General features: G+C 40.2%; 1 protein-coding gene across 1 annotated transcript; it reads right to left on the reverse strand.

Annotated features, from left to right (window-relative positions):
* Positions 1-7,609: 7,609 nt before the first annotated feature.
* LOC142198057 (phospholipid scramblase 2-like) lies at positions 7,610-20,205 on the reverse strand. Its single transcript, XM_075268860.1, has 6 exons — positions 20,149-20,205; positions 19,462-19,504; positions 12,944-13,164; positions 10,914-11,075; positions 7,862-8,023; positions 7,610-7,645 (listed from the first exon to the last, which is right to left on the reverse strand). The coding sequence occupies exons 1-6, from the start codon at positions 20,203-20,205 to the stop codon at positions 7,610-7,612; spliced, it is 681 nt and encodes a 226-aa protein (XP_075124961.1).
* Between the last annotated feature and the right edge of the window lie 1,990 nt (positions 20,206-22,195).

Consider the following 22,195-nt stretch of genomic DNA (forward strand, 5'->3'; position numbering starts at 1 on the left):
GTGCAGGACTCCCAGCAAGGAGGCGGCAGCACGAGACTGAGTGGACACTGGCAGCAGACAACGTAGCGCCAAGGACGTATGAGTGTGCTTCTTATTTATTTATTTTTTTTATTTTACATCTCCCGCCCGGCACATTGGTTGTTCCAATTCCTGGACAAATCTTTAAAGGATTTATCCATCTTTCGAATGATGGTCTGTCCTTAGGATAGGCCATCAATATTACATCTGCGGTGATACAACAGCCAGGACCTCTGCAGATCAGCTCTTCCAGGACAGTGTGGCTGCAGGTAATGGTAACGTTTCTAGGAGCTGCGCTGTTCATTTGCCATACAGGGTGTAGCAGTGGGTTTAGGTAGTGAAGTGGTGCACATTGTATGAAGGGTGAGCAGCATGGCTCCTGTGCTATCACTGCTAGCACAGGCTTTGGGCCTGTATGACAACGGAATGCACTGCACCAGCATTCAGTCGCGGCTAGCTGCAGGAGGCATTTTTTTTGGAGGAAGATTCCACATCAAGATCCGGTCCAAAAAACTCTGTGTGAACTCAGCATAAAATGTTCTGACTCTCGCAGCTTAACCCCTCAGATGCCATGACCAACAGAGATCACAGCATCAAAGTGGTTAGGGTATGAGATCGCCCCTCCTTCATCCCCCTTGGGGCCCCTGCAATGAGATTTCAGGGTCCAAGGTGTGACATGATGCCAGACTCCTGGCTTCCTTTCAGTGTAAAACATAGGGAGCTAATGTACAATATACTGCAAGACAGAATTGAGCAAAACATAATAAAACCAATATAAGACTAGGTTCACACATGCGCCTGATCTCTGCTCGGGGATTCCGTTTCCCATTCTGCTTTAAAAATGCGGAGAGAAAAGTAGCAGGACTTTTTTCCGAATCTTTCAGGCGGAAATCGGGCGAGAACCCATGGACTATAATGGGGTCCGTGGACAACCGCTTTTTTAAATGGATTAGGTTTCCATTTGTGGGGACCCCAAGCAGACCCCACGAACAGAAACCCGAACGCAGGTGCAAACCTAGTGTAAATATGGTAACAATATAATCGTAATGGCGCATCAGACAACGTAATTTTTAATGTCAGTATAATTAATCCAAAATATGTACCCAAAAATGGTGCCGACTCCTATGGCTAGTTGACCTAAAAATAAAGAAATATGAATTGTGGAAGACGGAGATGGAAAATATCAAAAGTTGTCAAGCCTTAATGCCCAAACTACCCTGCACCCATAAAGGGTTACAGGGGGTTTTAAGACCCTAAAAAATAGCTAAACCAAGAGAATATTATTAAGTAACAAAAGAAGCGTTACTTATCTGCTTACTATGGTGCTTTCTGCTGGTCTTTGTTTCTATTACTGCAGAAAACACACGTCTGACTACCCCACATGATCACTGCAGGTAATGACGAGTCTCAGGATGCTGTAGCCAAAGACCAGAGGGAATTTAGCAGATGAGTTAGGCTTCCTTTGTATTATAACATTCCATGGCTTTAACTATTTTTTAGGATTCTTAGAAAACTCATTTTAGCTAATATGTAGGACCATTCTTTTATAGTGTTGCTATGCTATCTCATCTAGGTCTCCAGCGGTACACTAGAACCGTCATTTACTTGCCCTTCCTGCAAAGAAAATGAGGTAATTCTGCTCCTCCTGCCCCAACCTATACAGCAGATGTGACAAAAAAACATAAGCATCAGGGCCACACGGTGGCTCAGTGGTTAGCACTGCAGCCTTGCAGCGCAGGAGTCCTGGTGTTCAAATCCCGCCAAGGTCAAAAAACCATCTGCAAGGAGTTTTAATGTTCTCCCCGTGTTTGCATGGATTTCCATCCCATATTCCAAAGACATAATGATAGGGAAAAATGTACATTGTGAGCTCTGTGTGGGGCTCACAATCTACATTAAAAAAAAAAAAAAAAAAAAAAAAAAAAACATGAGCATCGGGGCCACACGGTGGCTCAGTGGTGAGCACTGCAGCCCTTGCAGCGCTGGAGTCCTGGTGTTCAAATCCCGCCAATGGCAAAAAAAACGTCTGCAAGGAGTTTGAATGTTCTCCCCGTGTTTGCATGGATTTCCATCCCATATTCCAAAAAAGACATACTGATAGGGGGAAAAAAATGTACATTGTGAGCTCTATGTGGGGCTTACAATCTACATTTAAAAAAAAGAAAAAAAACATGAGTGTCATGTCATTCTGTTGTGTCTGCTCTAATGTTCAGTGTGAACGGAATGTTTCAATAAAAATGTGATTTAAATAATATGCTATGTAAGCAAAGTGGTGTAAGGACAGACATGGCTTATAGAGCACCTGTTAAAAATGAACTAGCTCAGGACCCTTGCAGGTCACATTTATACATAAGATGCCTTAAGGGTTAACTGTCAGATACCTCTTAAAGTGTACCTGTTATTATAAACAACTTTTCATAAGTAAATATGTATTTAAATATAAGAAACTTTAAGGAGATCGGTTTCCTTCTCCATTTAAGCTTTTTTCCTGCTCCTTATCATCAATCTCACTGCTTGTTTACAGTATATCTTGCTACTTATTCAGACTCACACATACAACTCTATGGAGCAGGGAGGGGCTGGGCAGAACTCTCTTGCGACTGTTTAATTGATATGAGTCTCATAATAATAATTTTATTTTACTTATATAGCGACAACTAGAGATGAGCGAGTACTATTCGAAACGCAGTTTCGAATAGCACGCTCCCATAGGAATGAATGGATGCAGCTGGCACGCAGTCGGGGCCAGCGTCCTGCCGCTTAACCCCCCTGTGCGCCAGCCGCTCCCATTCATTCCTATGGGAGCGTGCTATTCGAAACTGCCGTTTCGAATAGTACTCGCTCATCTCTAGCGACAGCATATTCTGCAGCACATTAGAAATCAGAGGACACATGAACACATGAATACACAATATTAGACATTACAATGTGACAAAGAATTAACATATCAAACAATAGGAATGAGGGCCCTTACCAGCTATGAGGAGATAGCTCTGGCCTCCCACACCTGTGCAATAAAGATGGAGTGCCTGCTGAACAGCAATGCGGGGACGCTAGCTTTATTGCGCAAAAACCAGCAGGCATCAAAGAAGAGGAGGAGCCATCCCCACAGAAGGAAGTCATCTCCTGTGTCCAGAAGATCTGGACAGGAAGACAGGTAAGTATGATGGGATGGGGTGGGGGTAAGGAACATCAACACATTTACAGAAAATGTGCTAGGGGTGGTAACATACCTGTCCCAGTAATACTGGTACCTCTCTATACAGACACCCGCGACTAATCACCTACATGTATGTGATTTTATGTAAAGCCGTTAAAGGGGTATTTCCATCTTAAACATTTATGGCATAACCATAGGACCTTTATTTCCAAGATGTGGGTCCAAGAGATGAGACCCACATGAAATGGTCACTTATGGCGTATTCTGTGTCTAATATGGGAGTACCTGTTTAACCTTTGGAAAGGTTTCTCTAACTTTTACAAAAGGGACTATGGCCCAGGAACCTAACAAGTCATATGACCTAATCTCTGATATCCTTTATTTCACATTGAAAATATATGGTTGCTACGTGTCTGCTCCTCAGACATGGGTTTGGTCATCTGAAAATAAATGGATTCATTGGGACAGTTCTGCTGTTTCGCAAGTCCTAGGCAGCAGGAGTCATAACCCACAAGTCACTGATACGGTTGAATAAAGCAGAGCTGTCGGCTTCTTGCTTCACCATTCATCCCATGCCTCTGTTTCCAGTGGCTTGATCCCTATGTACAAAGACTAAAATAAAAGTTGCATCTACAAAGTATTTTAAGATTAGAAACAAAACCATTAGATTAATATAGAGTTTAACAAGAGGACAATCAATAAAACATACTGTAATCTTAAGCATGCCATGACATGACAAGGTTGTATAGAGAAGAGAAGGCAGGAAGTTCTACAGATAGGAGGTTCATGTGATATCCTTGCCAGCAATCCAGATCAATGTAATAACACTTAATAGATGTAGATTTGGGGAAGAACATACATCATATGTACTCCTCAACATTGAAATTGTCTTGGAATTGTGGAAATCACAGGATCAATAGACTTGTTAATTATATGCAAATGATAAAAGATGTGCAGAAATACATGCACATATGCGGCACTACTGGAGGCAATCCAGAGAATGGGAGTAGTAGCTGAAACTAGCACTTGTCATTGAAGTCAAAATTCTCAACTGTCTCCTCCAGCCCACCTCCTGTCTTGACAGCTGGATAGAGACTCATGTGAAGACTGAGTCGTTTTCCTTTACTCAGCCGACCATGCGTTGGGCTGGACCATGTCTCTCCCAAACAGGGAGGGATATTTCTTCAGCCCTAGTGGAAGAGCCCAAATACAAGGGATTAATATAGAACAACAGCACATAAAATATGCACATGTAGCACAATGTCATTTATAATTTTAGTGTAATAAGTGTTTAAGCAGTGGCCACTGGGATGCTGCACATATATGCCTTGGTATGCTATGAGTGAGGTTATTAATGGTTGCCTGAATAATGCTATCCAACACTGAATACTTTTGGGTAGGCAAATCAGACAAATTGGCAGTTGGTGGTTGCCTTTGCAATTCCCGTCCAATGACGCCCAAGATGTTCTAGAGATGCTGCAGTCTATAGTTACACATTTAGGCCATGAAGGCTGCTCACATTAGCATGAACAGCATGATGCTTGGCTTTGTCCTGTTGAAAATTGTCTCCTGGGGGGTCCAACTAACAGACATAATGTCACCCCACACCATAATCCCAAAAGTAGGTCCAGTGTGACATTTCCTTTTGAGAACCTTCTCATGGCATTGGCCAAGTTATTTCCAGACACTTGGAAAAGGTTATCTTTGCTTATCACTGCATCTGAGATAAAAGCAGGACTCATTGTCAAAGAGGATAGACCTCCATTTTTGCCTCAATTGATGCACACCATCATAAGATCTGAAAGTGGGGGCGTGAGGTCAATGAAACACCTGTAGCTGGATGTCCATCTCATTCTATTGTTCTAGTTTGACATTGTTGTCCCAGCCACTGGGTTACACAGCATTGAACAGGGCTCTTCTCCTTTGTATGTGGCAGCATTACTTCAACAGAATGCATCACTTTTTTTTAATTATAGTAAACGACTATATATATATATATATATATATATATATATATATATATATATATCTTTTAGGATTTTTGCATTATTAATTTTATATTAAATTAGAGAATGACTTTTATTTCCCACTGTTGGCCATATATATATATATATATATATATATATATATATATATGAGCATCATCTTTCTACTGTGTCTATGCACCACAGCACATTCATTTGCACACACAGCTCAACTACATGCACATTACCCATAGCACAACCACATGCACATCACACATATAGCACTGAGTCATTTAATATGTAATGTATTCAAAGCTGTAGCAACCAGATCAGCACAGTCCTATGTACAATCTGTCACCTCTGTTTTCAGAACTCATTGTGAAAGCTTTTCCTACTTTGGTCTCTTCCCGATCTTGATGTCATCAAAGGTCCTTTATCAACTTCTGTAGATAGGCAGGAACACAGTATCGCCAACCTAGAAGACAGGATCCTCTTCCATCACTACTCTGCTATGCACAGTGGGTCACTTGCATTGACACAGTATACAGATGATGCTCCATCTAGGGGCCAACAGTGGGAATTTTTTTTTTTTTTTTTTTTTTTTTTTTTTAAATCTGTAGTTTGTAATATTTACTAAAATGTGGAAACAAACAATACTGAAAAAAACTAAAATGAATAAACAGTAATTTCCATTAATGATACAATTGGTTTTTTGGTGACACATTTAACACCATCTTCCATCCACTGTTTTAGAGACAGTGGGCAGTGCAGAGTGAGCAGGTATCTTACAAGCAGAGGCCAAAAATAAAGAAACAGATTTCATTTATTTTTTGTACCTTTAATGATATCTACAGTTTGCTTAACATCAATAGAGACTAAAAACCACAGATTGAAATAAAACAAAAAAGTGATGGATTCAGAACTAGAACCAAAAACAAAGTGATGTGAACATTTGTACTATATGATAAATAATGCATTATGTCAGCTTGCACAACGTGTGTCCTTTGTGATGGGGACTGTTAAATCCCAGTCAATGATATTAAGGACATCTATAAGGTCTTCTGCACATGTCTGTGAAAATCGCCCGTGTCTGTCTGTGCAAGTCCACAGATGACACTTATTCTCATGGCTGTGTATAATAGCCATGTGATGTTTTTGAAATGGCTGCCACATGGGCATTATAGAATCCATGAATATCAATGGCCTCCTAACATGGCATTATGTATGACAGATAAAGATAGTACATGTGAGAAGATCTCGGAGAACAGTCTCCAGTGTCCCAGGCATGCTCATCTGCTTTCACTTGAAGTGCACAAGTGCAAGGTTTCTGAAAGGGCTGGAGGAGCTATTTTGTATCCTGAGTTAAGGCCATATTTCTGAAAAGGAGGATTTATTACCATGGGAGTTACAGATTCCCATAAAAAGGTGCTAGATTTTAAAACCCACTAGGTTTAATTATTGGATAGAGGAACCAACTTGGACAGACAACTGAAGAAGGGAGCACACTGAGCTCAACATCTGGACAGACAAGTCCACTGAGACCAACTGGATGAGGACAGATCCTCAAAACAGTAATATGTTTTTCCAGAACACAGTTATGCGTCCAACATGTCCAAGCTCACCAATAATCCCAACAATGAAAATATGACTGGTATAGAAGCTGACAATAGAGAACTGTGTAACTACTGCTGTAGCAAGCATAGCTTCAGTTCACAATGCTCTTTATTCATGTTAGCATCAGGGTGACCCAGGGTGACAGAAGTGTCTGGACAGTGTGTGCAATGGCACATTCAATGTCTTCATGCTGGTCAGTTTCAGGAGCTTCAGTGAGGTAACACCCAGAAATGAAGAGGTTGCCGTGCCACCTAGACTACCTAGGTCAACCCTTCCTTGTCGTCACACTATTCAATGTCAGGAAATTGTGTGTGACTGCACAAGGTCCTGACACTGACGCCATGATACCTGGCCAAAACACAAGGTTCTGATACTAAGTAGGGTCATGGCATTGTGTACAACAGTGCAAACAACATGCTGACACTGACCAATGCCAGGCCAGTATGAGACATTATACAGAGAGGAGTGGCCACTGTGGGATATTATATTGTGTGTAATTTAAGCATTATTATACTGTGTGGGGGCCAGGAAAGGGGGAATTATACTGTGTATGTGGGAGGGGGTCTCAAGTCAAAAGATTGCTATGTGGCCCAGTCTTTGCTAATAGTTGCCTCTGCATATACCATATAACAAAGCATTATTTATGTCTGTAAGAATGTTTCCTGTATTAATTGTAGTTGCATTTATGTATTTTTAATCACATTTTCTGCACAATGCTTATTATACATTAGATGTGCCATAGGGAAAGCTTCCAAATTCACATTTTGATAGAAATTAGGTATTAGATATTTATTTCTTCTGTTGAGAGAAAAAACAATGAGGAAATCCATCTCCTGGTACATTCTTCTAAGTTTCAGTTTTCACTGGAGTGTTCATAGAACATGAAGTCCTGTTAAAGAAGAACATGCAGGAATTTGAGATATGTAACAATAATAGCACAACATAACAGTCCATTTCCAGAGCGTTATATGTTGGATCAGGAGTGATCAGTGTATTGTCAGGCAGGCTTTAATATAGAAATGGGTTGTTTTTTTGACAATATATACAAAATTACAAAATAACTATCATTTAGGTAACAGTGTGTAATATTAAGTAATAAACTTACTATAAGGAAACATGCACCAAGCATCACTGCTTTCATTTTTACATCAAGGTTCATTGGAAACTGGACCCCAAAGATGTCAGCGTCTGTACACATCTCATTCACCAGGCCAGACCACTGTTTGGTAATTCTACCAACTTCGTAGATCTCATCAAGAGACTTTATCTATGGAACAAAATTTAGCAATGAACGTGATCGCAGTTACTAAATGGTTAATCTACAGCCGAATACAGTCTGAAATCCAATATTCTTTTATGTCTAACCAATCCAATAGCCCTAATATTTGTAGAGACCCTGAACAAAACAATATGAGAAAGAACACATCAGACCAGGATTTCCTGTTTCAAAAATTACCAGCCAGGATGGTGGAAGAACATTGCAGAATCCACTGGCAGGCAGAATAAGGAGAACTCTCCGGTGGGTCCCCAGCTCACTTTGTGAGACACAGCACATTTATTGTACTTCATACAGCAAGGCTATACATTACATTACATTATCACACAGCCAGTGAGCAGGTAATTATCAAAATCCTATTCATACGGGGGTTCTACCACCCTACCATGTGCCAGCACTTCTTTCCTCATCCTAGTGCCCATACTGATGACCTTACACGGCATCTGATAAAGGTCTGCATGACAGAATCATCATGGAACTTTTGCCACCATTTGAAACACTATATGATGAATCTCTATACTTGAATGCCACCAGTTGGATTGCAGTATTTTCTTCTATATATAGATAACATGTTAGACCCCTGCTCTTGCATCCTTTAACCCTTTCCCGCCTATGGCATTTTTTGATTTTCGTTTTTGACTCCCCTCCTTCTAAACCCCATACCTTTTTTATTTCTCCGCTCCCAGAGCCATATGAGGTCTTAATTTTTGCGGGACAAATTTTTCTTCATGATGCTACCATTAATTATTCTATATAATGTACTGGGAAGCAGGAAAAAAATTCAGAATGGGGTGGATTTGAAGAAAAAATGCATTTCTGCGACTTTCTTACGGGCTTTGGTTTTACGGCGTTCACTGTGCAGCCAAAATGACATGTCCCCTGCATTCTGTGTTTCGGTACGGTTCCAGGGATACCAAATTTATATGGTTTTATTTACATTTTGACCCCTTAAAAAAAATCCAAAACTGTGTTAAATGTGTGCTTTTTTGTTCGCAGGGCGTGTGTTCACCTTGTTACTTGTAATTGTCTTTTCTTATTGTATAAAAAAAAAATAAATTTCAATACAAATTTGAGTTACAAAACTATGTTAAAAAATTTTTTTTCTAAAAGTCGCCATATTCCGACGGCTGTAACTTTTTTATACGTAAGTGTACGGGGATGCATAGGGCGTCTTTTTTTGCGGGGCCGGGTGTACTTTTTAGTTCTACCATTTTCGGGAAATGTTATTGCTTTGATCACTTTTTATTCAAATTTTTATCAGAATCAAAACAGTGAAAAAAACGGCGGTTTGGCACTTTTGACTGTTTTTCCCGCTACGGCGTTTACCTGCAAAATGGTGGCGCCTCCGACGCCTTTGACCGTGGCGCCAGAGGGGTTAATGCCTCCGATCGGTCCGGGGACCGATCGGAGGCATTAGAGCCGGTTGTCTACTGCTTAAAGCAGTAGACACCCGGCGGCTATGGCAGCCGCCCGGCTCCCGGGCGGTCGCCATAGTTACAGACCCGACATGCGCCGTACTATTACGGCGCATGTCGGGAAGGGGTTAAACAGTGCCTTTCATCTTTCCTGCTTTAAGCCTTTCTAGTCATTTACACACATGAGTTTAAAGTTATTATAATTTGGACAACCCCTTTAAATAACATCTTCTGATCCAGGTGCAGTTATCAGGACCTAAACCAATCAGGTTCTGCTATCGGGACCCGACCTGTAAATATACAGTAACTCTACAAGTTTCCATATATGTGGTCAGGAAGGTGTTAAATAAGCATAATGTTGTGTTGTGTGGCAATAGAAAAGCTGGCGCACTTAAAGTAACCTAAATTTAGTGGTTTTGTATGCCATTTTGAAAGTGGTCTATTTTGCAGTGTCATTTTGAGCCTAAAAATCACATTTTCCTATTAGTTTATTTGCCATAGTCTTATGCAGTGTTAACCGCGCTTCCCCTTCTGTTGTGTTTTTTTACAAACTGGCAAGAGAATTGCATTTTTGTATTAATATAGGTGAAACCTTTAGTGTCAGAGTTTTAATTCTATTGCTGTTTTAGACAATTCTGATGGATAAGCTTTAGTTTATTCCCCCCAAGTGTGCAAAGCTAGAAAACTTGAAAATTTCCCAGTTCTGGTCATATTTTAATTTTTTTACATACACACACTCCTAATATTATGAATTTGAAAGTTTGTGTCTTTGGATGTTTGTTACTCAATCACGTAAAAACAGCTGAACGGAATTGGATGAAATTTGGCACATACATAGTTTGTAACCTCGATTAACACATAGGCTACTTTTTATCCTGGTAAATTTACATGGCTTCACGACTGTTATGTATTTATGTTCACATACTATATTACACTGCTATTGCAGCAGCTTATCTCAGCCAGGTCTGTTATCTCTCTATGTAAACACACAGCTAAACCTGAGTCCATTGTGTACATGCATTAGCATATTATCTGATCTGCCCCAGACAGTGCTCACACACTGGATGGAAAAACACCTTTAATCCACATACAGTATGGCAGTTTGCCAATTTTAAACATGCCGGGAAAAAGAAAATCTAATTTGTCGCAAAATTCTAAAACAACGTGAGGAACAAGTTCAGCGGCAGGCCAACTTGAGAGTTACCGAAACGCCGGAGCAGGTGGATCATCGCCAACAACGCACTCATTATTTAGCATGCCAGCAAGCTGCCGAGATGCTAGAACAAGCACATGCACAGCGCGAGGAACAAGTTCAGCAGTAGGACAGCTTGAGAGCTGCTGAAACGCAGGAAAAGGCAGACCATCAACATCAACAATTTGCTAAATATAGGCGGATCATCCTCAGCAACACGCAGACGAAGTCTCAGGCAGAGGTTAGATAGATACACACAAACACACACATTTACCACAAATTTCACATCTGCACAGCAACTGCAAGTAAGACAGGGCCCAATGATCTTCAAAACATTGTCATGTCTCTCATTTTGTATTGTAAACTTTGGTAGAACAGGATGCCAATTCTGTATAACATAACCAACTGGTATTCCTGGAGGAGCCTGAACTTCAAGCTATGAAGGAAAAAATACAGAAAATAATAATAATATTAGTGAATCAAAATATAATGGTTTCAAATCCGCACTGGAGTTGCAGAAACTGCCAAAAATTGTTAGAAATGAGAGTCCGGCATGGAAGACTTTTTTTTCCCACCACTTTCACAGACCACTGGTGGACCCCATTATCCAAACAACAGAGAGCCTAGCGCTAGTATGAAGCTAGCCTAATATGTAAATCAATTAACATTGTAAAATTTCTTAAATAAATCACAAATGAAAATATAACCATTACATTATTTTCATTGCATGAAAAGTCTAAAATGGGAAGTTGATTTATTATGCATATTTTTTTACAATTTGTATTTATTGATATTTTCCAAAAAAAATGTATAATATTCAAAAGATGTAAGAAACTCAAACAGTAAAATAAAGAGATATAGTAGATACATATTAAATATAAAAACAAGAAACTGAAATAACAGGTTATACAGAGTCCGATAGGAGAACAGGAATAAGAAAGGTTCAGGCGCAGAATTGGTCACTACAGGAAGCCCACAATATGTATCGACTGTCATCTAGCAAGGCCATAAAATATTCCATGGAGCGTAGTTCCTTTATATGAGTATAAAAGTCCATATGCGAGGGAGAAGCATTTAAACACTTTGCAGCCGTGAATACATGAGGAAGCAGCCTGCCACTATTTTTACTTACAGTCTTAGGGGGCACATGAAGAAGATAAATCAAGGGGTTCCTTGAGAATATTGCCAAAACGTGAAATAGAGAACCATCAGGGCACCTGCATCACCAACATACATTCAAAATGGTTGGATTCAGTCTATGAAGAAGTTCAGGTGTATGATACCATAGAAACAGCAACATATACTGTTTCTCCTTGTAGAGGGTGCAAAAGGAACCTTTTGTGATCCTAGATCAAATACGGTAGCTTACCATAAAGAGTATGAAATAACTCTCGTAATGGATAATATACAAGTGTCAGTTATACAAAATGGATCGGCATGCTATAGATGTCAGACATCAGTCCTTTATAGCCAACACCCTGTAAGCAGAATCACTCAAAAAGCATCAGGAGGCCGCCTCAGGTTCCGGTCCAAAATATGGGTAGCTGCAACAGGATGACGGTGCAGTGCACTCCGCTCCGGATTAGGAGGGAGAGAGTGTCGCCTCGCGAATCTGCCTGAAGAATGGGCATGTCTTTTTTTTTCTGGGAGCCAGAAGAAACAGCTCCTGGAAAAAAGAACTGACTGGCTCCCCTTGATTTCAAGGGGAGTCATCTTTTTGGTCAGGATTTTGACCAAAATACCCCATGTGAACTCAGCATTAGACTCCAAAGGGACAGCCTACACTTGCAGATTGTAAAGCAAGTGACCAGAGCAGGTCATGGTATGTAAATATTGCCAAGAGCTGCATTGTCTCAATACAGGTGAATTGCGGGGTTCCTGTGTGTCGGAGCTCCACAGACTTATGGATAGGCCCTGAATACTAGAAACCAAATAACCCCTTCAGGACTGAATGATCATTATTCTATTCATTTCCATTTGAGCAGTGACTGGTACTAATAGTGTTATTATAATTCTATTGTCTGTCACTAGCTCTGGAGAATGACACACACTGCAAACCTTAAACTTTATTTTCTCTGATAATTCTGTCACTTCAATTAAAGCAATTGTGAAGAAAAAAATGAGGCAGTAGAATAAATCTTACATTCACTCCAAACCCCATGCAGATGGCGCCCTTGGTTGGATTTACTCTCAGTACCCCAGCTCTACAAGGCAGCAGATCTATCGCTGAGCCACCATGCTGCTCGTGTTTATGTGTAATGTGTAGAAATAAGAAGAAAGAATTTTTCTATTATTATATCTTACTTTTTGCAGGCAACAGGGAGTGAGACAGCAGGTACATCTAAGAGGTCTTAATATTCGCATTACTTCTTGGCCCCTGTTATCGGTAATTACTATCGTAAAGGAGCGGGCACTTCCACAAAAATATCGATTGCAGAAACTGGTTTCTTCTGCTGCAAAGTATATTGTCTGACCCATGCTGTTTTTTATTTCATATGTATTGTTTGTTTCAAATCCTGCGAGGACTAAAGCACAAAAGTATTGTTATTAACACAATAAAAGGTAGAATAGGAAAAGTCAAAGATAAAATCTGCTTCTTAGTAGAAAATGTTCCCACAAAATCGTAAAGATACGGATGGGTTACTTGGCGATAACCGACTGCTCCCTGATTGTTTCTGTTCTTAGGGTCTGGGGGTGCGGAGCAGCATAAATGATGGATGATTGGTTAGTGTGTTGCCAGTGTATAAAAGCTTCCATTTTTAGTTCTGTTCTACCCTATGTTCTTGATAGAGTCTTACTTGATGTGTAATGATTTTCGACCCTATTGCACATGTATGGCGCCGATGAGTCACTTCTTCCATATGTTTTTGAAAACTGAAAACCAAAAAGATAAAATCTGATTCTTATAATATATGGCCAGTTTTAGACTTTCTGTACTTTAGACGCTCTTGGGCTTCTCATATAAATGCATTTGGGTCCCTACAATACGACTTTTGGGGCTGACCAAATGATTACCTATAAAGTAAGCTTCCACAGATTTCTAAATCAGTTTTGAGCAAGCAATTTGATATTCGGTTAAGCAATCTGATGTTCATTGGTTGATGAAGAGTGGGGTATAAAACCCAGAACATCCACTGGTTTCTTATCAAATTAAATTCATGACCTATCTTTAGGATAGGTCCTCAATATCAGATCATCAGGGGCCGACACCTGGGATACGCGATGATCAGTTTTTCTTAGTAGCCGCTATATTGAGAAAAGAGTTGGAAGCAGATAGCCCTGTTCTCTGTGTAGCATCTGTGATGAGTTACTGTAGTATAGGAGATGAACTGAAGTTACTCAGTACATCCACTTACACAAAGCTGTCTGCTTACCGTCCTGTTCTCTGTATAGCGACTGCTGAGGACAATGGACCCCCAGGATCTCCATGCCGCATTTAGTATCAATGAACATTGTTAGCTCAGAAAGTCCCTTGAAGTAAAAGTGACTCTGTTGTATTTCTAGGCCATGTCATCCTGTTGATCGGCAGAAATCCCAGGGTTCAGACTTACACCTATAATTCACTGATAGCCTATACTAAGCATAGGTCATTGCAGTTCCATTCCTGGAAAGGTTTGTTAATAAAATTTCTATGTCTGTATGGTGGCAGAAGAGACACAATGTAGATATGTTATAATATGCGCAGGATGAGTAGGAACTTGGGCTAGGATGGCACTACTGTGGTGAACTATAGGATAGACACAAGCTTCATGGAGTTTGGTAACTTCAGAAATGAGATGTCCAGTTTTGCTTTCCTCTGTACAGTTATTTTCTGCTTGACTTCATTATCCAACCTAGAGTACTCACAAATGTAATGTGTTATTTGGAAACTAATGAAACAATCACAAATGTAAAAAAAAAACTGTTGTCCTTTTTTAATTCTGTATTTTTTATATTTTGTATTTATCAGGCTATGCTCACAAAGTCTGTCTGAAGTATCAAACAAAAAAGTATGGAGAAAAAAATTATGAAACTCTATGAAACCCCTTATAGTCAATTGAATCCCTTGGGATCCATTGTTGTCTATCATTAGACAAGATATTTTTCTCTCCTTGTAGCCCTGAACGATACAGATGTAAACGCACCATGTAATTCCTTTGTATTGTACAATTTATTGAATCTACTGGTTACGAAATATTCCCATTTGAGGGATTTCCAGTGCTTTAATATAAATGGGAGCAAGCTGCAGTACCATTAATGACCACTATACAATATATGAAGCTGTTCCTGTTCCAGTTCACTGGTGTGGGTGCTGCTGGGAGCTAAACCATACCAACCTGATATTGTCAACATATCCTAAATTGTAGTCCTGGAATAATTCTTTAATTTAAAGTCAATTTGGAGCAGCTTTAAATGGAACATGGAATTTACTGATTGGGAAGAAACTTTCTTAGAAAACAATTAAAAAGAAGTTGGGTTGTAAGCCAATTGCATTCCCAATGCAGTAGATCACAACAGGCCTCTATAACAGGAAATTAACTACTGGTATATATAGTATCTGTAATCTAGTCCTCTAGTTATATTGGTGCTAGGTAATAACAGATAGCCTGCCTTGTATATCCCCATACTTGGATTATGCTGACAATGGCTCAGAGTAGAACAGGAGTAGTAGTAAAGATAGGAGTAATACTCATACTAACACTATACAAGGCTCCCCATTCTGTCTATTTAGTACTTTATCGGTTATCTAGGTAAGTAGGTAAGTAATATGATATTACCGTATATACTCGAGCATAAGCTGACCTTTCCAGCACACTTTTCATGCTGAAAAAGCTCTCCTTGGCTTATACACGAGTCAGGGTCTACGGAGCACAGAAAATTGGAAGGACCTGGAAGGGGGAGGTCCTTTAGTGCTACTGCTCTGTGATTGGCTTGTCATGAGGTCACGTGACTGTGATGTCATCGAAGGTCCAGTAGCCACTGGTATGTAACATCTGCAGATAAGGTTGAGTCTAAATCCTAGTAGCTCCGCCCACACCAGAGTCCGATCACATGGTCATGACGTCATAGCACACTAGGATTTAGCATCTACCCTGCAGATGAGTGGCCAGGATTCATTGTGTCTTATGGAAGATGTCTGCTGTATAGAGGAGAGGAAGCTACAGTAACGTGACACACACAGGGACCTTCCTTTAGTTACTCTGCCTTTGGGCATTTGGGGTTATTAATTTAGTTTCAGTAACTCCATGTGCCTCACATTAATAACAGTTAACCTCATCATGTCCCTCATATTAACCCCTGTGTGCCCCATATAAGGGTTACTAATATGTGAGACACATGAGGGTACTAATGAAGGACCTTAATTATGAAGATACCTAATTATTACCTCCATATGTCCCACATATCAGTAACTCTTATGTGAGGCACACAGGGGGTTAATGTGAGGGACATGATGGGGTTAACTGCTATTAGGGTGAGTTCACACGATGTCTTTTGGCTCGTAATCTGGCACATCTACGCCGCGGGAGCTTTTGTGGGCCGTATACGCTCCCATTGATTTAAATGGGAGCCGGGATCGTATAAGCTCCCGCGGCGTAGACGTGCCAGATTATGAGCAAAAGACATTGTGTGAACTCACCCTTAATGTGAGACACATGGAGTTACTAAGCTGCAATGCACAAAAACAGACTTATTATCTGCAATGGTGGACTTCCCCCTCTCGGCTTATACTCGAGTCAATAAGTTTTCCCAGTTTTTTGTGGTAAAATTAGGGGTCTCGGCTTATATTCGGGTCGGCTTATACTCGAGTATATACGGTAGTTCTACCTTTACTACTATTCATATTGTACTCTAAGGGCTTCTCAGCCTTATCCACATACAGGGATATACATGGCAGGCTATCTGGTATTATCTAGCACCAATATGGGACTAGATACTATATCTACTAGTAAGTAATTCCCTACTGTGGAAGCCTGCTTTGAGTTACTGTATGGGGGGATACAATTGGCTTACAAGCCTCCTTCTTTTTAACTGCTTTCTAATAAAGTTGCCTTTAGTGTTCAGTCAGACAGTAATAATATTGTATTTGAGCCCAAACCTATCCTTTGCTTTATAGCAATGCTAATGCACTGTACATGGCAGGAACTGTGAACGTTTACCGACTGATTTGACCTTGACATGTGGCTAGTAAATTATTAATTCTAAAATGGCCATATTCTTATAGAACTATTATTTTACTTACTGCATGGTAAATATTAACAAAGATATAATAGGATTAGTTTACAAACTTACATGTCCCAGCAACAGCTCTGATAAATATAACACAGCACATGTCATGTTTAGCAAACTTTAAAACCAGTTATACAGTTATTCTATCATAGCGAAAATATCTTTACCAAGTGACTGGAATCTAATGTAGCCACATCCACACTCAAGTCTAGTAAAAGGGCCTGCAATGCAACTCCATTCCCATGAAGGTTTGGAACACTGCAGAGAGTCGGCAACTTTTATACTCTACATGTCGCAGCACTTGGCGACCCTGCTCTGTAACCTTACATGGCCTGTCACTTCATGGCTGAGTTCCTGCTAAACTTCTTCACTTTTCAATAACCCCACTTGAACTTGGTGGGGGAATATCTAGGAGGGAAGAAATTTCACAAACTGACTTGTTGCAGCGGTGACATCCTATTAAAGGGGCTCTATCATTAGAATATGGCCATTTGAGATATTCATATGCCTGAATAGCCTTTAAAAAGGCTATTCAGGTGTTGTGAACCGTTTTTATTACATACCGGTAAAACCGATATGTAAATGAGCCTGTCCATGCACCCTGGGTGTTCCTCCAAGTCTGCGTGCACCCCATGCTTCATATCTTCAAACCACCCCCTCTTTTGCTTGAGCTCCGAAAATTCCTCCTCCTCTCTCCCTGTCTACAGCGTCTCTCATATCGCTATTGTACATATCCCTTCTGAGCGCTACTGCACATGCCAGAGCGCCATTTTCTTGTGCGCTTTTTTCCACTGCCCACACACACAAAAAAAAGGCTATGTAATAAAATGTATGTAATAAATTTGTGCTAAGCCAAATGCGGTAGAATTATGGCTTAGACTAGGGGGCAACACGGTGGCTCAGTGGTTAGCACTGGAGTCCTGGGTTCAAATCCTGCCAAGGACAACATCTGCAAAGAGTTTGTATGTTCTCCCTGTGTTTGCGTGGATTTCCTCCCATACTACAAAGACGTACTGATAGGGAAAAAATGTACATTGTGAGCTCTATGTGGGGCTCACAATCTACATTTAAATAAAAAAAAAAAAAGAATTATGTGCCAAAAGAATAGCATTTAATCTATGCACCGAATTTCCATGTACCATAGAATTGGCATAATGTTTGCCAGATCAGAATTGGCATAAGGGGTAGAAACATTTTTAACACATCTAAACAATTCTATCACACATCATATGTGCGAATATAGGGTGTAGTTTATATCTAGTTGTATACGGTCTAGATTTAGCAAACTATTAACCCCTTAAGGACCAGGCCATTTTTTGGTTTCGCATTTTCGTTTTTCCCTCCTCACATTTCAAGAGCCATAACTTTTTCATTTTTCAGTTCACAGAGTCACATGATAGCTTATTGTTTGCGGGACAAATTGTACTTTGTAATGGCACCATTCAATATGCTGTGCAATGTACTGGGAAGCTGGAAAAAAATTCAGAATGAGGCGCAATTGGAGAAAAAATGCATTTGCGCCATTTTCTTATGGGTTTAATTTTTACAGCATTCACTGTTTGGTACAAATGACATGTTACCTGTGTTCTACGTGTCAGTACAAACGCGGTGATACCAAATTTATATAGTATTTGAAATTTTTTGATACTTTTAAAAAAATGATAAACTTTGCAAAATAGAAAAAAAAATTTGTGTCATCATGTTCTAACACCTGTAACTTTTTCATATTTTTATGTATGGAGCTGGTTGTGGTGTCTTTTTATGCGGGACAAGATGACGTTTCTATTGATACCATTTGGGGAAAGATCCGATGGTTTGATCACTTTTTATTCCATTTTTTATAGGAGGCCAAGTGTTGAAAAAAAACACTTTTTGGCTGTTTTTATTTTTTTTGCTGCTACGCCGTTCGCAGTACGGGATAAATGTTTTAATATTCTAATAGTTCAGGCATTTTGGAGCGCAGGGATACCTAATATGTTTATGTTTAATGTTCTTTAATTACTTTTATAGCTGATCTAGGGAAAGGGGGGTGATTTGAACTTTTATATTTTTTTTATTTTTTTAATACTTTTAAAAACTTTTTTTTTTCTTCTGTTACATTTATGATCAGACCCCTTAGGTACCTTGAAACCTAGGGAGTCTGATCGCTCATACTATTCACTGCAATACTACAGTATTGCAGTGAATAGGAAAATCGCAGCACTTCTATTAGACGATGCCTCTGGCATCGTCTAATAGATCTAGTGCAGAGACAAGCCTGGAAGCCTTCAATAGGCTTCCGGCTGTCATAGCAACCGATCACCGCCCTCTTGTGACATTCAGGAGGGCGGCGATCGGCGAAACATGGCGGCGCCCATGCCGCCGGCGCCGTTTACACACTGCGGTCACGTTTGACCGCAGTGTGTAAAGGGTTAACAGCAGCGATCGGCTCGGGCACCGACCGCTGCTGTTAGTGGCAGGTCCTGGCTGTATTATACAGCCGGCATCTGCCGTGTATGGAGCGAGCTCAGCGTGTGAGCTCGCTCCATACATCCCCATGCGACCCATGACGTACAGTTACGTCAAGGGTCGCTAAGGGGTTAAAAAGCCTGCTTCATTGAATGTGTTTTACATACCTTCCAAAAGTTCTGTTTGTTGGTAAATGATAAGCTGATCTATCTGTAATAAAATTTAAAAAATATTAATTAAAAAAAAGAAAGAAAATGAAAAAATAATATCACTCGTTAAAGCACAAAAAGGCTACAAGTATAAACTTTGTATGTACTTTGTATGACTTTACCAATGTATTATAGAGGTTAACTACTGCACAAGTGAAGCTTAGTTTATTTTTTTTTAAATCCTAAAACATATATTATAAAAGGGCAATCCAGAATTTAAGGAAATTATGTTCATAGAAAATCAGGCAATAGTCTACAAGGCGTTACCTGCCAAAAGGTGGCACTAGGGCAAGTTTTCTTTTATTTTTCCATCAAGGGGAACTTAATTCAATATTCCCTTCACAGAATTCTTAATAGATGGACTGGCCTCTACAAACTATAAGGTGACCTGCATATGGGACATTACCCTAAGGAGACTGTAGTGCCCTTTCTGATCAATTGTTAGTGCATGCAGTCTGCTTTTAAAATTACTATATTTGATATTTACAATGTAGTTTCACCAGATTTCAATTTATAGTTTTTTTTTGTCTTCATCCACAGAATGTTTTATTGTTTTCTTGTAGAATACGGATTTTTTTCAGAAATTATTTTTCCCAGAGGAAGAAAGTATTAAAAGCGGTTAGAGGAAAAAATGTTTTTTCCCACCTGACTAAGGTACTCTACTCCTGGTGGACAGTTGGGTAGTTCTGGAGATGCCGGCATCCATGTACTTCTGAAATCACCTGACTGTGCTGGTTGATTTTGAGAAATAGAACCTTCACCATAAAACCCATAGTTGGTCTGCCCGGGTGCACCTGTAAAATACTGGCCACTAAATTTGATAGCACATCAAGCTTATGAAAAGTGTGTGCCCCTTTGAAGCATAAAACATAAAAGGATTACACAGTGCAGTTTGGCAGCTCTTGATGAATTTTTTATTTTTTTTTGCCAAATAATACAAAACATGTTAAAGGGATCCTATCATTAAACCTTTTTTTTTTCTGCCTAAAACGTAGGACTAGCCTTAAGAAAGGCTATTCTTCTCCTACCTTTAGATGTCTTCTCCGCGCCGCCGTTCAGTATATAATCCGGTTTTCATCGGTATGCAAATGAATTCTCTTGCAGCACTGGGGGCGGTCCGCAACACTCAAACAGCACTGGGGGCATCACCAATACTGCGAGAGAACTCTCCAGTGCCGTCTCCATCTTCTTCAGGAACGGGTCTTCTTTGCGTCTTCTTCCGGCGGAGGCTTCAAACTTCTAGGCCTCAGGCCTAGGGCAAAGCTGACTGTGCGTGCCCGCCGGCCAAAATAAAATGGCCGCTTACACAGTATTGTACAGTCAGCTGCCCAAAGCCTAGAAGTTAGAAGCCTCCTCCGGAAAAACATGAGAAGAAGACCCGTTCCTGAAGAAGATGGAGTCGGCGCTGGAGAGTTTCTCGCAGCATTGGGGATGCCCCCAGTGCTGCGAGAGAACTCATTTGCATACCGCCGAAAACCATATTATATACCCAATGGCGGCGCGGAGAAGACATCTATAGGTAGGAGAAGAATAGCCTTTCTTAAGGCTATTCCTACGTGTTAGGCAGAAAAAAATTAGTTTTAATGATAGGATCCCTTTAAGGTAAAGGCCCCACGTAGCAAGCCACAGCCAAAAAGCTCTGCGTAAAAGACCGCAGCAGAAACACTCCACAGTTTTTTCTGCAGCGTTTCTCACAGAAAGTCTACAAAGTTTTCCTCTGTGGACTTTCTGTTTCTATTATACCTATACAGAAAACACCGGCGTTTCCGTAGGTATAATTGACATGCTGCAATTTGCAAAAATCACTCACTTTTTTGAAATCACAGCATTTCCCCTGCGGATTTGTTTCTGAAATGTATGGATGGGTTAACCAGAATCTGCAGGTAATGTAAAATGCAGAAAAAAATGGGTAACCCCCCCCCCAAAAAAACAAAACATACCCTCGCCCTTGATAATGCTCTTGTCCCAACAAAACTGGCCACAGTAGTTACTTGTTTGACCAGTGATTAGTTGAGTTGGCATTTCCTGCTGTGAGAAGTGGAGAGCAGCGGTGAATTGGGCATTATCAGAACGGTGGCAGACAGGAGTCAGTGCGGTGGGTAAAGTTACTTTAAGTCCATTTTGAGGCCATTGTCACTAGTTTTTGTCTGTTTGTAAAACTCCTTTAAAATTGATCTTTCTGAACAATGGCTAAAAGTTTATTTATATAGTTTTTGATAGCCAGTAAGACAACAAGGAATAAGAAAGAGGACTAACGAACCTTACTAAGACAAGACTAAGTTCACTTTTAGCTGGTCCGGTCCTCCATAGTTTAGGGTCTGCAGGAGGACACAAATGATGGAGAGTCGGACCGCAGAACAGCAGTTACCCGTAGACATTGACATTGGGTGTCCACTGATTTTTTATACCGAAACCGGTGGAGAGGAAAGTTCTCAGTGAAGGACTTTTCTCTCTACTGATTTCTGGCGGTTTCTTCAGCAGATCCTCCAACAGAGACTCCAACGGAAGAGGGCTGTGTCGCACCTCTGTATAGGATATTTTAATAATATTAAAGTTTGTTACGTGTTGTCTTATGAGAAACGTCATATTCCCACATTACCATTTTCTTCCATTTCCTCGATCACAAATGGCCCTAAAATCAAAATAAATGCACGGTTACTGTGACACATGTATACTGTGTATATTGTAATAT

The sequence above is a fragment of the Leptodactylus fuscus genome, chromosome 3, assembly GCF_031893055.1.
Source record: "Leptodactylus fuscus isolate aLepFus1 chromosome 3, aLepFus1.hap2, whole genome shotgun sequence".
NCBI classification, from domain to species: Eukaryota; Metazoa; Chordata; class Amphibia; order Anura; family Leptodactylidae; genus Leptodactylus; species Leptodactylus fuscus.